At 36.2% G+C, this 18,203-nt stretch overlaps 1 protein-coding gene and 1 non-coding gene across 2 annotated transcripts; both read left to right on the top strand.

Annotated features, from left to right (window-relative positions):
• The first annotated feature begins 438 nt into the window (after positions 1-438).
• Positions 439-545, top strand: LOC115703329 (small nucleolar RNA R71). Its single transcript, XR_004009103.1, has one exon. It is a non-coding gene; the product is annotated as a small nucleolar RNA R71 (small nucleolar RNA).
• Positions 546-6,968: 6,423 nt separating this feature from the next.
• On the top strand, positions 6,969-7,922 carry LOC115694928 (uncharacterized). Its single transcript, XM_030622031.2, has one exon. It carries the CDS (start codon positions 6,969-6,971, stop codon positions 7,920-7,922), a length of 954 nt encoding a protein of 317 aa, XP_030477891.2.
• The last annotated feature ends 10,281 nt before the right edge of the window (positions 7,923-18,203 follow it).

Consider the following 18,203-nt stretch of genomic DNA (forward strand, 5'->3'; position numbering starts at 1 on the left):
TCGGATGATGCTTCCATGCCAGATTGTAGGAGTTTGAGTATGGATTGTTGTTGTGGTTGAAGTTTTGATTACCCACATAGCAAACCGAAGCTGGATTTGAAGGGCAATTTTCAAAAGTATGTCCATCACCACAATACACACAAGAGATTTCTGCCCTTTGAATGGCAGCGGCTGGTTGTACACTTCCTCCCATATTCATATTCTTCAAAATGTTGGTCATTGAGGCCATTTGAGCGGTTAGAGCGGTCAAAGCATCTACTTCAAGGACACCCGCTACTTTTCGACTTGTCGGAGCTCTATTAGTTGACCATTGATAGTTGTTGCTAGCTATCCTTTCCAAAATCTCAAAAGTTTCATTGTAAGACTTGGAAAGAATGGCTCCATTAGCCGAAGCGTCCAACACCATTGTAAAAAGTCTCAAGTTGGATACAATGGGGAATACCATGGTGTGGGCACTTCCTCAACAACTCCTTGAATCTTTCCCATGCATCACTAGTAGTCTCATCTTCCAATTGTTGAAAGGACATGATCTCGCTTCGAAACTTTGCATTTCTTGTTGGAGGAAAGTACTTTCTCAAAAAAATTTCAGCCAAGTCATTCCAATTAGTCACCGAATCGGGAGGAAGAGTATTAAGCCATGCTCTAGCCCGATCCCTCAAGGAAAATGGGAACAACTTCAATCTTAAAGCCTCTTCACTTACTCCTTGTAGCTTGAAAGAATCACTCACCTCCAAAAATGAGCGAATATGGAGGTGAGGATCTTCCGTTGGCGACCCACCAAATTGACCAACCGTTTGGAGCATTTGAAACATGACGGGCTTGAGCTCAAAGTGAGGTGCTTGGATTTCGGGTCTCACAATACCCGGATTTAGCTCATTGAACATAGGGGCTGCATACTCTCTTATTGCTCGGGCTCTATCATCGGCCAAAGCAATAGGATTGGCTTCATTATGAGCACCCCCAATTTCAAACCCATCGACCATATTGCAGTGTTTTTTAGCCTTTTGTTCCTTCCTCCTTTGTCTAAAAGTGCGTTCAATTTCGGGGTCAATAGGAGCAAGTTCAAGGTCTTCTTCTTGCTCGTTCATGCACTAGATTAAATCTGAAAAAGAAAAAAAATTCAGCGCACCAGATAGGATTAAAACTTTAAACCAGAAAATAAATTGCACAATAGTTGATAATACACAATATTTAGTTTCAATCCCCGGCAACGGCGCCAAAAACTTGTTGTGAAAATTATATACGCAAGTATACGCAGTCAAACAAGTAATAAAGTGATAAGTAAGATCGTCTCCACAGGGATTGCAAACAAAAATATCTTGTAAAACCAACTAATTACAACTTAAAATAAAAAGAAATAATATGCAAATGGTTGAGTAATGGTTCAAAATTAGAAATGACATGAATTAATCTTGTTAGAATTAAACTACTGCTGCTAAGAAAAAAAATTGGTTGCAAGATAAAAGTTGTAATATGGTAAAAATGGCTTGAATAACTAATTCCTTCTAGTCAGGTTTTTTTCAGTCAGTACAGCATCGGTTCAGCATTGCTCTAGCATTCTGCACAGAGATAACAACAAATTCCTCTAGGTTTGTGAGAATTTTCCAACACTCACAACTTTAATTCTACCATTTAGCTTAATATATTCCTATATCAAACCAGCAAGCAGAACACTATTCAAGCATTAATTTGGTAAGTTATGCAAGGTAAATGAAATATTCCTATCCCACTTACAAAGAAAAGCCTAAGTCTAGGTTTTCACTTGCTTCATTCAAGTTGAACTACTAGATCTAGCCCTTCCGGTACAAGATCTAGCTTAGCAAATTGTTATTCATGGCCAAGAAACAACAATCAATTAAAATGAAACTCACTTGAATGAACAAAGGCAAACAAATGCTAAAGTAAGCTTAAAATTTAATCATACCCAACTTAGAAGTTCATAGTCATTCAAGCCTCAAAAGTTTAGCTCATATTCAAATAAGAAGATAAAATCCAAGCTAAAAACACTTCATCCATGGCTGCTGCCCAAATTTACAATCTCAAGAAGTTTCTAATACTAAGTACAAACAACAATAACAAAGAGAGTAAAGAAAGAAAACTAAAGAGAAGGGGTAAAAGAAAAGTCAAACACTAAGGCTTGGTCCCCTCTTCTTTCTTCTTTTTAGTACTCCCTGCTGTGAATTAAAATTTTTCCAGAAAAAATTGCAGCTGCTCCCAAGTACGAAAATTGATGAAGATGATTCTGGTGTACTTCCCTTTCCTTCTCTTTTGTTGTTGGGTTTTTAGGGTACAAACTTCATACCCCAAAATAGAAGCCCAAACTTTTCCACTTTGGCCCACTAGGGTTAGACCCCTTTCTTCCACGTCAGCTGGCTGGTGCCATTTGAGTGACTGGACCGAAGTTGCTGAGGTGGATAAGTGAAATTCGTGTTTCCACGTCACTGCCAGGATGCTGAATTCACTTCAGCATTGCTTTAGCATTGCTTCAGCAATCAGCCCAGTTTCAGCTTGTGCTCCTCTTCTTCCTTGCTTCTTTTTCTTTTACCTATCAATTTAATTCCTCCTTTTTCAACAAAATAAGCACAGTTAATTGGAAAAATACACCCAACAATATCAATATTTACAAAACTTAAAGGTTAGATTACTAAATAGAAAATAACACTAAAACTAATTAAAATTAAGCAAAATAAACACATTTTCACTACTCTCCTCACAATACTTTAGTTTAAAAGCATAAAAATTAACTCTATAACATAGAGTTATCAATAAGATAAAAAATTAAGCAAAAAGATAGATTTTTACCTATTTTCAAATTCAAATTACACTAATATCTAAAATTAATTTTAAAAAATCAAATTAATTTATTTCTGATAATTAGATTTAAAAATTGAAAAGTAAAAATCAAAATACAAAACTACACAAAAAATCGGAAGTTAATTCCATGAAATAGCATGAAAAATCGAAGAAAATAAAAAAATTTGCAAGTGGTACGGACAGTATGCATTGCAGACTGTCCGCGCGCGTATCCTGGGTGGCTTGGCCGAGATCCCTCGGCGTAGGAGGCTGCATGTAGCCTCTCCGCGCGCGCAAGGGGCGAGATTTAGACAAAATCCTATCTGACCGACGAAGCTCGGTCGAGCTGGTGTCTGAGCACGTGCAGCCGAGGGTTGCACCCTCATCCGCGCGCTTACGTGGGTGACACCATCCCGATATTTTTTCGATTTTCAAAGTTTCATAACTAATTCAAATAAAATCAAAATTGAGTTCTGTAAAAAATTAAATTGCTTAATTTTTTCCAAACTATCCAATAAAAATAATTCCAGAAACAGGATTTCAATTATTTTCACGAAAATTCACAAACATCAATCAATCATCATATAACACATAGATCAACATGAAACCATCCAAATCACATACAAATCGTTTTAAGTCCAAATTTCTTTCAAGAAAATCAATTACGATGGCTCTGAGGCCAGTTGTTGGAATTAATTTTACAAGGATCTTAGATCTACTCACAAGTATGTTGTTTAACACCCTAAATATGAACTTTCTAAAACGATAATTAAACACATATAAAGTTAAGAAAACCTTACATTGGTTGCAGCGGAATAATATGTCTCCTTCCACTCAGATCTCTAACCCTTGTATCCTTTCTGTCGCAGAGTATTATCAAGATTTGAGCCCGAATGTCCTTCTCTTTGAATGTGATCCTTCACAGTCTTCCATTCTATGATTGAGGTACCACTTGATGTGTGTGGGCACTACTCTATCACTAGAGGGTTCGAAATTGTGAAGAAGAAAAGAGAGAGAGGTAGGGTCGGCTATAGAGAGAAAGTGGAAGGCTCAGTTTTCTGAGAGGCAATCTTAAGAAACTTGTTATTTTGACTGAGCCATCACTATCTATTTATAGGCAACTACTAGGTTTAGGTTAATAATTATTTGGCATTAAAATAATGAAAATATTAATTGGAAAAAGCCTATCAAGTGGCCGGCCATAGGTGTTATTGGGCCTCACTTGGATTTTACAGTTTTCACAATTTTTATTTCTATTTTCTCAAAAACGTCAATTTTCTAATTCTAACCATTTAAATGCCAAAACTAATTATTTAATAACTAAAATAGATTATTAAATAATATTTTCATTTAATATAATTATTAATTAATCATATAGAGTCTCTTAATTAATAAATAAACCTAGAATCTCTTTTCTTTACAATTTCACCCCTGCTTAGTGAAAATTCACAAATTAGACATAGTCTAACTTTAGAATTATAATTGATTAATCATAAATCAATTATTGAGTCTTACAAGCAGTATGGTCTCAACTAGAATGGGGACCATGGATCTATATGCTGAGCTTCCAATAAGCGAACCGACTTTACTAAGTAAATTCTTTACTTATTAATTCTTTGTTGAATCCACTCTTAGAACTTGGAATTGCACTCTCAGACTTATATAGAGCATTCTATATGTTTCACGATATAGATATGCTATCTCATTTAACCATTGTTATAATCTTAATGTGATCAAAGATCCTCTATATAGATGATTTACATCGAGATGGGATAAATTTACCGTTTTCACCCCTCAATGTATTTGGCCCCTTAAAACACTTAGCTACCTGTAAATGATGTTTTAGTGATCTAAGAAATAGTCACTGAAACAAGAGCTCATCCATTTACTTCTATTTAGCTAAGCTCGAAGGGAATCATCATTTGACTTCTATACACCAGTAGAAGCTATAGATTCCATATTTGTGTTCAGCGCTCCCACTCAATCATACTATCATGTTCCCAAAATATACGTATCACCCTGACCCAATAGTAGGCTTAACTAATAAATCAAAGAACATGAATAGCACTACCGAGTTGAGCCTAAGCATATTAGGATTTAGATTCTTTTAATCTAAGATCAACTTCTGATATTGACTTAGAAAGATACAACAGTAAGTTTATAATATCTTAACTAAGTTCAATATCGGTCCAGTCCAATGAATACTCCATACATTCGAAACCAGTATACTTTACCAATGTCCTGGAAAGAACATAACACTTACTCCAAGTGTAAGTACACATCATCGCTGATTATCACATCAGTGTAAATCCAAAACACTGATGAAACAGGGACTTAGTCTTTTGAATCATATAATGACAATCACATTCCACTGTGTTGACAATATTGTAATTGTGAATAAATATATGTTCTGGACTTAACTGATTTTGTGCATATATTAAACATATTAAACCATAACAATGAAAAATTCATGCAAAGATAAATCACTTCAAATTTCTTAGATTGATATGGGTTTTATTTAGGGCACAAAACCCAACAGATTTACCCTAGCCGACCACTGCCATAAGGAAATGGCAGTGCTCTCTAATTTTGGGGGGCACTGCCACAAGGAGGTGGCAATGGTCGGCCATGAAGAGGGGAAGTGAGATTTTTTTCCAACAAGGAGTTTTCATCAATAATATGTCAAAACTAAGTGAAAGAAGACACCGAGTGGTAAACAAACCAGTTGGCCGACCACTGCCATAAGGAAATGGCAGTGCCCACAAATTTTGATGGGCACTACCACAATAAAGTAACAGTGGTCGACCCTTCCATAAGAAAAAGAGTTTCATTGGCCAAATTGTATTTTTAACATCCATGTATCAAATACAAGTGAGAAACGCCACCCATGGCTTGCCGCAAGCCATGGCCGACCACTGCCACTATCCGCTCCAACTTGTGGCAATGGTCTCCCGATAGGGTTTCAAGCGTCAAAATGAGGTTTTTGGGTCCTGAGATCCCTAAAATATGAATCACCATCAAAAAACGAGTCAAAATACACCCAAAGGGATTCGAGAACATGCACGGGCAAGCACTGCCATTTGGCCATGTCAGTGCTCGCAACTGGTACAAGTTAACATAATTTGCCTTCAGTAAAATGGGAATAACTCTCTTAATTTTTATCCAAATGACCTAGTTCAACTTGTATTGGAAAGATAATTTTAAGATGGATCAAAGTGTGTCTCACAACCATGGCTCAATTCTCAAGTTATCGGGTCTAAAATGTGCTCACAAAGCATAATAGTATATTTTACTTGGGAATTGTCTAATGTGGTTAAGTGAGAGTTGTTGAAGGACACTGCCACAGCCCATGTGGCATTGTATTCGAGCACTGACACTCCAAAACACATGCTTTTAGTACTTATCACCAATATCATGCCTTTCTAGGCATGAGGTGACATCCCATCACTCCATTTCGAATTGGTGCATCCTCAACTGAAAACAACCAATTTTCCAATATTTGTGGGATATAGGCCTACAAATAAGGAGATTTTTATAGATATTTATTTTCTTGTAATATTTTATTCATTAAAAAGAGTGGTATATGGGATTTTTTAGTGAGATACCCCGACATGTGGGGGATCACTAACAAACCCTATAGCCTATATATAGATAAAGTAGGAGGCTGAGAAATGGGACTTTTGGATCTTCCTTTAGGATCATCTACGTCAAAACCTTCTCCTTGAAAATTACTTGGGCAGCCAAGAACACCACATTATTGTTGAGTTTTATGCCCTAAATAAAACTCCAATTTCAAATAAAGTTTTCTCTATCTGCTTAGGTCGGGCAGCTCTCTGCTGAAGCCATGGCGAAAACTCGGTCGAAGAGAGGGGGGAAACTGAAATCAGATGCTAAGAAATCGAAGAACCAGGGAAAGCGAGGTATCCAAATGGAGAGGCAATCTCAAATCAATCTTCCTGATGAGATTGAACCGCTTGAACTTACTGAAAGTGAGGATGAACCAGACGAAGTTGCCCAGGGGAGAAGGTGCTTGAGTTCGAATCAGGCGGACCTATTTCAAGAACCTCTGTCTCCTCGAAGCTTACTTAGAGAAATTCAACGGCAGGAGGACGTACAACGCGACTTTGTGAGCTTTCTCAAAGCTTGAGCAATGCAACAGTAACCTAGCCAAAGGTATGAACTCTACTCCTCCTATTCTGAGATCTGCAACTGTTGTGAGAAATTTAGAAAATTCTTTTAAGAATTCACAGCAAGATAGGATGGTGAAGATTGAATTAGAAGATATAGAAGATGAGGTTAATTACTGGAAACCTTCATTGGTGTGTTATGTTCTTGGAGCCAATCCACCTTTACATGTATTAGAAGGCTTTGCAAAACGTAAATGGAATGACAATGTGGATAAAGTAAAATTGCTAGCATATGGAGTGTTCTTGATTAGATTCCATTCGGTTGGACAAAGAGATGAAGTTTTGAATGGGGGTTATATTTTCTTCAATCGAAAACCGGTCATTATGAAGCCATGGGACCCGAATGCTAGTATTAAGAAAGAAGATGTGAAAATGGTGCCAATTTGGATACAATTAGAGGACTTAGACCTCAAATATTGGGGGGAGAAGTCCTTGTTTAAAATAGTTGGGCAATTGGGGAAACCTATTATGGTGGATGCGATTACAAGGGAACGAGAAAGGCTTATGTTTCCAAGAGTGTTGATAGAGGTTAGTATTGAGCAAGAACTTCCAGGTTTAATTGAATTTGTGAATGAGTATGGAAGCATCACTACTGTTATTGTACAGTATGAATGGAAGCCAACCTTATGTCAACATTGCCATGGAATGGGACATGTGACAGGCGAATGTAAGAAGATAATTCAGCCTAAGAAAGAATGGATAGTGAAGAATGATAACAGGGGAGACAACAAAAAAAATACACTTGATGAGGAGGGCTTTCAACCGGTTACAGGAGGGAAGAGAAGCAGCTCACAAGAAGCACCTGCAGAAACCGAATTGCAGAACACTTTTAGTGTACTAATAGCAGCAGGTGGTGAGAAGCAGGATTTGCAAGAAGTGGAGATTGGGGCAAAACAGAATAATACAAGAGAGGGGGGAGATCCCTCTCTTGGAAATGGATAAGTTTCTTTGCTGGAATGTCCGAGGGGCCAACAACACTCAAAAGCAAAGAACTATCAAGCAATTCATTCAAAATCAGGGTGTTGGTTTTGTGGGGCTCCTTGAGACAAGGATCAAGGTTCACAAATTGGGGACCTTGTATCTTAATGTGTTTGATGGATGGTGTTTTTCAACAAATATTGCATGGCATCGTGGAGGAAGAATTGTCATTGCTTGGAATCCGGTAAGATACATTGTAGATATTATTAAATGTACAAGTCAATTAATGCATTTAAAAATTTCTACAATGGATCATACCTTTAGTAGTTTTGCTACTATCATTTATGCTTTCAATGATAAAAATGGGAGAGAGATGCTCTGGAAAGACTTGACTGCTTTAGCAACCAATGAGAATTGGTTTTTAATGGGAGACTTTAATGATATTCTCTCAAAGGAGGAGAGAATAGGCCATAAAGTCAAGTATTATCCAGACATAGCTTTTGCGAATTGTGTTGAGCAGTGTCATTTGGAAGATGTGAAGTCAACTGGGAACTTTTTCACATGGTCGAATAAACAACAGGGGCAAGATAGAATATGGTCTAAAATTGATAGAGTCATGGCTAATCAAGCTTGGCTAGATCAATACCGAACAGCAGAGGTAAATTTCTTGAATGAAGGGACTTTTGATCACTCTCCTTGTGTATTGTCTTTGTATCCAAAGAGAGCTGAGGGGAGGAAGCCATTTCGTTACTTCAAAATGTGGAGTAGTTACCCGAGCTTCAGGAGCAAAGTGTATGAGATGTGGAACAAGCAGATATATGGGACTAAGATGTATCAGGTGCTCTCCAAACTTAAATCTCTTAAACCGATCCTAAAAGAGATTAACAAAGCTGGTTTTTCTGATATACATACGGCTGTACAGAGAGCTAAGGGTGAACTAGAAAATGTGCAGCAACAATTACAGCAAGATCCTCTTGATGTTGTGATGCTTGATAGAGAAATAACTGCTAGAGCTAAGTTAGTTCAAGTGCAGCAGGACTATTCAGCTTTTTTACAGCAGAAGGCTAAGGTTACTTGGTTACAAAATGGTGATCTAAATATTGCAATTTTTCATGCAAGTATTAAGCAAAGGGCACGACACAATCAGATCTTCTCCATAGAAAGCAAGAATGGCACCAGAATCACTGATCCAAATCTGATCTCTACAGCTTTTGTTGATTACTATAAGGAGTTGTTGGGAACAAGTTTGGCTAACAGAAGACCAGTGCTAAAGAAGCTCGTGAGCAGAGGTGTGGTTGTGTCCAAACAACAAGCTGAGAACCTGATGATGCAATTCACTAAAGATGAGGTTAAAACTGCACTTTTTGACATTCCTGGGAACAAAGCTCCAGGACTGGATGGTTACTCGAGTTTCTTTTTCCAAGATTGCTGGGAGATAGTGGGAGATGACATATTTCAAGCAGTGACATCTTTCCTGGAATCAGGTAATATCCTTAAAGAGATTAATTCTACAATCTTGACATTAGTGCCTAAAATGAAATGTCCTAACACAGTTAAAGATTTTAGACCAATAGCTTGTTGCAATGTGATTTACAAGATTGCAACAAAGCTTTTGTGCTCTAGAATCAAACTCATTCTCCCAAATCTAGTCTCCTTGAATCAAGGAGGCTTCATTAAAGGGAGATTCATAGGACATAATATAATGATTTGTCAGGATTTGCTGAGACACTATGGGAGGAAGAATAATAAGCCTTCTTGTATTATAAAGCTAGATCTGCAGAAGGCTTATGACACTATAGAATGGGATTTTATTGAGGAAATGTTGCAGGGTCTCTTATTCCCATCTAAGTTCATTAAGCTGGTCATGAATTGTGTGAGAACTCCTCAGTTTTCTCTGATGTTTAATGGTACTTTGCATGGATATTTTGAGTCGAAAAGAGGTCTTAGACAGGGTGATCCAATGTCTCCTCTTTTATTTGTGCTGGGAATGGAATACCTTTCTCGAATAATGAGGAGGATAGGAGACAAAGAAGACTTCCACTATCATGACAGATGTGCAGATATATCACTAAACCATCTTGCATTTGCAGATGATGTGTTACTCTTCTGCAATGGGGATGCCAAAAGTGTTCACTATTTACTTCAAGGCCTTAAACTTTTCTCTGTGACATCTGGTTTGATTCCAAATGCTACAAAAACGGCCATGTACACAAGTAATATGCCTGATGACCAAGTAAGGAGAATTATGACTATCTCTGGCTTCCAGGATCAATCCTTGCCTTTCACTTACTTGGGAGTTCCAATTGGTGCAAAAAGAATATCAGGGAAAGATTGTGAGATCCTGGCTGAGAAAATGACAGCAAGAATCAAAGTGTGGAGTTCTAGAAACCTTTCTTTTGCAGGGAGAGTGGTTCTCATTAACTCGGTATTGATGGCCATTCACTCTTATTGGTGTCAAGTACTGATTTTGCCTAAAAAAGTTGTGTCCAATATTGAAGCAATCTGCAGGAACTTCTTATGGAATGCCAAAGCTGTGTATTATGGGCCAGGTGCAATAGCTTGGGACTTTATATGTCAACCGAAAGCTGCTGGGGGCATAGGTTTCAAGAATATTGGTGCGTGGAATAGAGCGGCAATGGGGAAGTATGTTTGGGCGATTGCTAACAAAGAAGACAGCTTGTGGGTGAGATGGATCAATAGTGTTTACATTCATGATGGTGATTGGTGGGCCTATGAAACACCAAGCCAAACCAGCTGGTATTGGAGGTGTTTAGTGAGGCTCAAGGATCAGTTCAAAGAAAAAAATCAGTCCATTGCACTACAACAATACAATATCTCGGCTGGGTACAAGATGTTGGTACAAACCCCACCCAAAATTCAATGGACAAGGCAAGTTTGGAGTCGGTTTAATGCTCCAAAACATTGTTTCATTCTCTGGCTTGCAATGCACCAAAGACTAAAGACCAGAGACCGATTATGCAAAATGAAGATCATCACTGATCCAAGTTGCTTGCTGTGTTGTAATGGAGATGAAACTTCAGAGCACCTTTTCTTTGATTGTTTGAGAACTAAGGAATGTTTGCAGGAAATCAAAAGGTGGCTGGATTGGAGAATAATACACACAAGTCTTCCCAACATCATTAAATGGCTAGGAAGATCAAAGGAGTCAAAGTTCAAGCTGCAAGTTTACACAGCAGCTGTAGCCGGTCTGGTATACAGCATATGGCGGCTGAGAAATACGGTTCTATGGACCAAAGAGGAACAACTAATCCCAGCTCTACTCAAGGAATTAAAAGCCAACTTGAAGCTTAGAATTGAGATGTTTTGGCCAAAAAAAGTTTCAAAGAGAGATACACAATGGTTTCAAAGTTTGTAAATATATTAACATTGTATAGTTGATTTTATTTAGGCCCTTCTTTGGGTGCTATTTGGGTGTAATCAATTATTTTTGAGCTAATACAATTTCTGATTCATCAAAAAAAAAAAAAAAACTCCAATTTCAATGTAATATTTATCTTTTAAATATCAATAAAGAAACAAAAGTATTTTCATCACTTATATGTGTGTCATTTGGTTCATGTTATCATTTACTTGTTTATTTGATTTATAAATTCATCCAAACCCATATCACATTTATATTCTTGTTTATTTTGTCGTCAGCACATTGGAAAGTAATCAAGATAAAGTGATTAAATATATATTCCTAGATTTATCAGTACATAGGGTTTAACTGATATGTGAATCTACAACATAGTTTACTTGCACCTTGGATAAGTGCTATGTTCTTTCCAGGACATTGGTTAAAGTAAAGCTTGGGTTGGATGCATAGAGTATGCATCGGAAGGGACTGATATTGAACTTTGAATTAGATATGTTAAACTTACCGTAATATCTATTCAATTCAATATCACCTAGTTGATCCTAGATCAAATGATCTTAATCTTGATATGGTTAGGTTCGATCTCAGGAGTATTATACATGTTCTTTGATTTGTTAGTTAAGCCTACTTTTTGGTCAGGGTGATACGTACATTTTGGGAACATGGTAGTGCAATTGAGTGGGAGCGCTAAACATAGATATGGAATCTATATCTTCTATCTAGCAAATAGAAGTGAAATGATGATTTCCTTCGAGCTTGGCTAAACATAGATAAATAGTTGAGTACTCATTTCAGTGATTATATTCACTGAAATATCATTTATAGGTGGCTAAGTGTTTTAAGGATAAAATACATTGAAGGGTGTAACGGTAATTTAATCCCTATACAATGTAAATCATCTATAGAGGATCATTGATTATTGGGATTATAACAATGAATAATTGATAGTGTATCTATATCGTGGAACATATAGAGCGCTCTATATAACTGAGAGTGCAATTCCAAGTTCTATGCGTGGATGCAACAAGGAATTAATAAGTCAGTGAATTTACCTGGTAAGTTCTTGGTCTGCTTATTGGAAGCTCAAATATATAGGCCCATGGTCCCCATACTAGTTGAGACAATACTACTTGTAAGACTCAGTTAATTGATTTTGATTAATCAATTATAATTCTAAAATTAGACTATGTCTAGTTTATGAATTTTCACTAAGCAAGGGAAAAATTGTGAAGAAAGAGTTTCTAGGGTTCATTTGTTAATTAAGAGACTTTGGTTAGTCTAATTATTAAATAATATTTAATAAATATATTAAATGACAATATTATTTAATAATTAATTTTTAGTTATTAAATAATTAGAATTAGCATTTAAGTGGTTAAATTGGCAAATTGGCATTTTTGAGAAAATGAGATGTAGAAATGATAAAATGGCAAAATTGCAAAGTGGGGCCCATTATCCTATACATAGCCGGCCACTTATGTAGCCTATTTATCATTTATTTTTTTATTATTTTAATGCCAAATAAATCTAACCTAACCCTAAGTGGTTTCCTATAAATAGGTAGTGATGGCTTCAGGGAAAAGATGATGCATCTCATTCCTTCAGAGAAAAACTCAAAGCCTTCTTCCTATACCTAGCTGCCACCTTCTCTCTCTCTTCCTCTCTTCTAAAAACCGAACCCTATAGTGAGTGAGTGAGTGCCCACACACATCAAGTGGTATCTCAATCATAGTGTGGAAGATTGTGAAGAATCTAGAATCAAGAGAAGGACATTCATGCTCAGATCTTGGTGATACTCTACGACAGAAAGTATACAAGTGTTAGAGATCTGACTGGAAGGAGACATTATATTCCGCTACAACCACTGTAAGGTTTCTTATACTTTATATGTGTTTATTTCATATCGTTTTAGAAGTTCATATTTAGGATGTTAAATAACATACTTGTTAGTAAATCTAAGATCCTGGTAAAATAAATTCCAACAATTATTTCCATCATCTTTCCCATGGAGTCCACCATACTCATTCGACACTAGTCCTCAAAACACCATTGATACACCTTTTTTTTTTTACAAATTATTGGTTTATTGTTCCCAAGAACTTTACAGCCATTAATTTGGATCAGATTTATGAATATCAAGTCTCCCATGAGCCTTATATTCATAAATCTCGATTAAGATTTCACCTAGAAATCCTTTGTTGTATTTTTATCCATTGCGAACATCACTTTGATGTGTTGGATCTAATCAATAAAACTAAAAGTAGACGTAGCCCCATTACCATCGCGACATGGGGGCAAACTACTATAAATCTGTAACACCCTAACTAGCATAGGCGTATTACGTGATTTTTTTAAACGTACTGTGCAGCTCGTTGCTAATCAACGAGGTTTATGGAAATCATGATTAATTAAAAGTTTTGCTTTTTAATTAAACTTATACAATATTTTATACAAAATACTTTGGGATCCCATTTACAAAATACTTTACAAAAGTTTACTGTCTAATACAAAATACTTGTCGCCCAGCGACCAACTACAAAAGCACTGTTGTCCCGAGGATCGTACGCTCCAGGCCTAACCGCCCCGACATGTACAATCTTCATCGGCTCGTCCTCACGGTTCCTCAGCCTTGGCCTTGCCCTTACCTACACATAAACATAGCATTGTAAGTCGACAGACTCAGTAAGAAAAGCATAAATCATAATCATACATAAATCCCAGGTTACGATCAGACGCCCATACCCCTGACCATAACCCTAACTGCCGTGTCCCACACGATACTGAGTCCCGAACGTTCGTACAATGGTACTATTGACAAAGTAACAGCCTATACTCAGTACACTGGTCATACTCCAGCTGCTAGTCATACTCTAGCCTTACCGATGTGTTACAGTATCAGCCGATACTCGGTACACTGGTCATACTCCAGCTGCTAGTCATACTCTAGCCTTACCGATGTGATACGGTCAAACAGTACAGTACCACCAACCCTAGTATCAGCCTATACTCGGTACACTGGTCATACTCCAGTTGCTAGTCCTACTCTAGCCCTACCGATGCGATACAGTGTTAGCCTATACTCGGTACACTGGTCATACTCCAGTTGCTAGTCATACTCTAGCCTTACCGATGTGACACAGAGGATGGTACGAAGCCAACATACATATCTAATGTAATCTAACAGGCTTCTTAACATGCACGCTAAACATGTAATACATATGCATACTATTATACTAATCTTACCTCGATTCCGAATTCAGGTGTGCCGGTCAACCTGAGTGGAACGAACTGCACGACGATTTATAGGCTCATAAACCATAATAATCATAACACAAGATAAGTGATACGCTAAATCACTTTCCGGGGACTTAAACTAGAAACTAAAAGTTTCCCTATCGATAAAAAGCATGGCAATACCCTAAACAACATAAAAATGGGAAAAACTGGGGTTCCCAAAAAATCCCCCAACCGGAAGACCGGTTCTGCAACCGGAATTCTGGTTCTGGGAATCCTGGAACACCATCCGGAATTCCGGTTGCACAACCGAAATTCCGGTTCTGAACAGGAAATGAATAAAAATTCATAACTCACTCAAAACGATCCCAAACCACACCAAAACTTCCAGACCTGCTATTTTGACCCTAAGGAACATTTCTAAAGCAACACCAAGCTTCATGCATAAAATCACAATTCACCATTAAAGCTCCAAGCTTTGAGTTCCAAACTCAAACTTGGTTAAACACCACTAACATGCATCCAAACCTGGTTTAAACTACTCAAATATGCATATAATAACCTCTGAAAACAACAGCAGGCATCAACAACAAGTGCAGCAACAGATTTCATCAATTCCCTTTGAAACCATAGCTTTTGAATCAAAATTCCCAAACTTGAACAAGGGTAACTAGCATGCATTAAAACCTATCTAATCTCACTTAATTAAACATTTTAATCACAGAAAACAACAACAACAACAACTAACAGCAGAAACAATACCAAAAACCACACATGCAACAATCATCTTTTCATAATTTTCAACAAATTTAAAGAGGAAAAGATTAAGAGCTAACCTAGCTTGGTTAGAACACCAAAAAGAGCTTGAATTCACAAAGAAAAATCCAAGAATCCTTGTTGCTCAAGGAGGCCGAAAGAGAGAGAGGCTTGAGAGAAAAAGAAATTTTGCTCTTTCTTGATTTTTTCCAATTTTTGAAAAAGTGATGAAAATGCATAAACTAAGTTTTATTTCAGCCAACAACATTACATAAATCACATATTTTTCACAATATAAAATCCACTAAAGGACAAAATATCATTGGGGCAAAATGATCATTTTGCCCCTCCACACTAAGATAACAAAAAGGGCACTAAAGGGGTATTTTGGGAAATTCTAAATTCCCGACCAATCCCGACATTCCCAATGTCTAAATAACCGTCCCACAATACTAACATACTGTTGGGTTTTATGCCCTAAATAAAACTCTTTACAATCTGATTAATTATCAATATAAGAAATTAGAAGTGATTGATGTTTGCATGAATTTTACATGCTAATGGTTTAATATGTTTAATATGTTTATTACATTCATACACACAAAATCAGTTAAATCCAGATCATATGTTTATTCACAATTACAGTATCGTCAACACAGTGGAATGTGATTGTGATCATATGAATCAAAAGTTTTGGTCCCTGTTTCATCAGTGTTATTGGATTTACACTGATGTGATAATCAGCGATGATGTGTACTTACACTTGGAGTAAGTGTTATGTTCTTTCCAGGACATTAGTAAAGTATACTAGTTTCGAATGTATGGAGTATACATTGGACTGGACCGATATTGCAACTAAGTTAAGATATTACAAACTTACCGTTATACATATCTTTCCAAGTCAATATCAGTAGTTGATCTTAAGATTAAAAGAATCTAAATCCTGATATGCTTAGGCTCAACTCAGGAGTACTATTCATGTTCTTTGATTTATTAGTTAAGCCTACTTTTGGGTCAGGGTGATACGTATATTTTGGGAACATGATAGTATGATTGAGTGGGAGTGCTGAACATAAATATGGAATCTATAGCTTCTACTGGTGTATAGAAGCTAAGTGATGATTCCCTTCGAGCTTAGCAAATAGAGGTAAATGGATGAGCTCTTGTTTAACTAACTAATTATTAGATCACTAAACACCATTTACAGGTAGCTAAGTGTTTTAAGGGGCAAAATACATTGAGGGGTGAGAACGGTAAAGAAATCCCATCTCGATGTAAATCATCTATATAGAGGATCTTTAAATCACAATAAGATTATAACAATGGTTAAATGAGATAGTATATTGGTATCGTGAAACATACAATATGCTCTATATAAGTCTGAGAGTGCAATTCTAAGTTCTAAGAGTGGATTCAACGAAGAATTAATAAGTAGGAATTTACTTGGTAAATTTGGTTCACTTATTGGAAGCTCAGCATATAGATCCATGGTTCCCATTCTAGTTGAGAACATTCTGCTTGTAAGACTCATTAATTGATTCGTGATTGGTCAATTATAATTCTAAAGTTAGACTATGTCTAATTTTATGAATTTTCACTAAGCAGGGGTGAAATTGTAAGGAAAAGAGTTTTCTAGGTTTATTTATTTATTAATAGACTTTATATGTCTAATTAATAATTAAATTAAATGACAATATTATTTAATAATCTATTTTAGTTATTAAATAATTATTTTTGGCATTTAAAAGGTTAGAATTGGAAAATTGGCATTTTTGAGAAAATAGAGATAAAATTTGATAAAATTGCAAAATTAAGTGAGGCCCAATAACACCATATGGCCGGCCACTTAAATAGATTTTTCAAATTAATATTTTCATTATTTTAATGCCAAATAAATCCTAACCTAAACCTAGTAGTTGCCTATAAATAGAAAGTGATGGCTCAGTCACAACACAATGCTTTTCATTAGCTTTCTGACAGAAATTTCTCTCTTCAGAAAACTGAGCCTTCCCACTTTCTATCCTTGGCCGAAATACCTCTCTCTCTTTTCCCTTCATCTTTTTCGTGACCCTAGTGAAAGAGTAAGTGCCCACACACAGCAAGCAGTAACTCAATCATAGATTGGAAGACTGTGAAGGATCAAAACTTGAAGAAGAAGGACATTCGGGCTCAGATCTTGATTATACTCTGCTACAGAAAGGATTCAAGGGTTAGAGATCTGAGTGGAAGGAGACATTAATTCCGCTGCATCAATGTAAGGTTTTCTTAACTTTATATGTGTTTATTTTATCGTTTTAGAAAGTTCTTATTTAGGATGTTAATAAACATACTTGTGAGTAGATCTAAGATCCTGGTAAAATAATTCCCAACAACTGGCCTCAGAGCCATGGTAATTGATTTACTTACATGAAATTTGGACTTTAAAACGATTGTTTGTATGTTCTTTGGATGGTATCATGTTGTATTGAGTGTTATTTGATGATTGATTGATGTTTGTGAAATTTTCGTGAAAAATAATTGCGATTTCATCTCTGGAATTATTTTTATTGGATAGTATGGAAAACATTAAGCAAGTTAGCCTTTTATAGAACTTAATTTGGATTTTATTTGAATTAGTTATGATTTTTTGAAGATTTGAAAAAAAACGGGGCTGTGCTGATATTTTCCTGCGATCGCAAATCTGTCCGTACAGTTTCGAATTTTTTCGTTTTTCTTCGATTTTTCATGCTTTTTCATGTAATTAACTTCCGATTTTTTGTATGGTTTTGTATATATACTATTACTATTCCTAATTCAATTCTAATTATCATTTTGAATTAATTTAATTTTTTTTTTAATTTAATTCAAGATATTAGTGTAATTTTAATTTGAATAGAATTAGTATCTATCTTCTTGCTTAAAAAATCTATCTTATTTTTAAATTTGATTATATTTTT

Source organism: Cannabis sativa, chromosome X (genome assembly GCF_029168945.1).
Source record: "Cannabis sativa cultivar Pink pepper isolate KNU-18-1 chromosome X, ASM2916894v1, whole genome shotgun sequence".
In the NCBI taxonomy this organism is placed as follows: domain Eukaryota; kingdom Viridiplantae; phylum Streptophyta; class Magnoliopsida; order Rosales; family Cannabaceae; genus Cannabis; species Cannabis sativa.

Excerpts from the sequence above, each read along its gene's own strand:
- LOC115694928 (XM_030622031.2), top strand. The coding sequence starts at position 6,969 with ATGAACTCTACTCCTCCTATTCTGAGATCTGCAACTGTTGTGAGAAAT.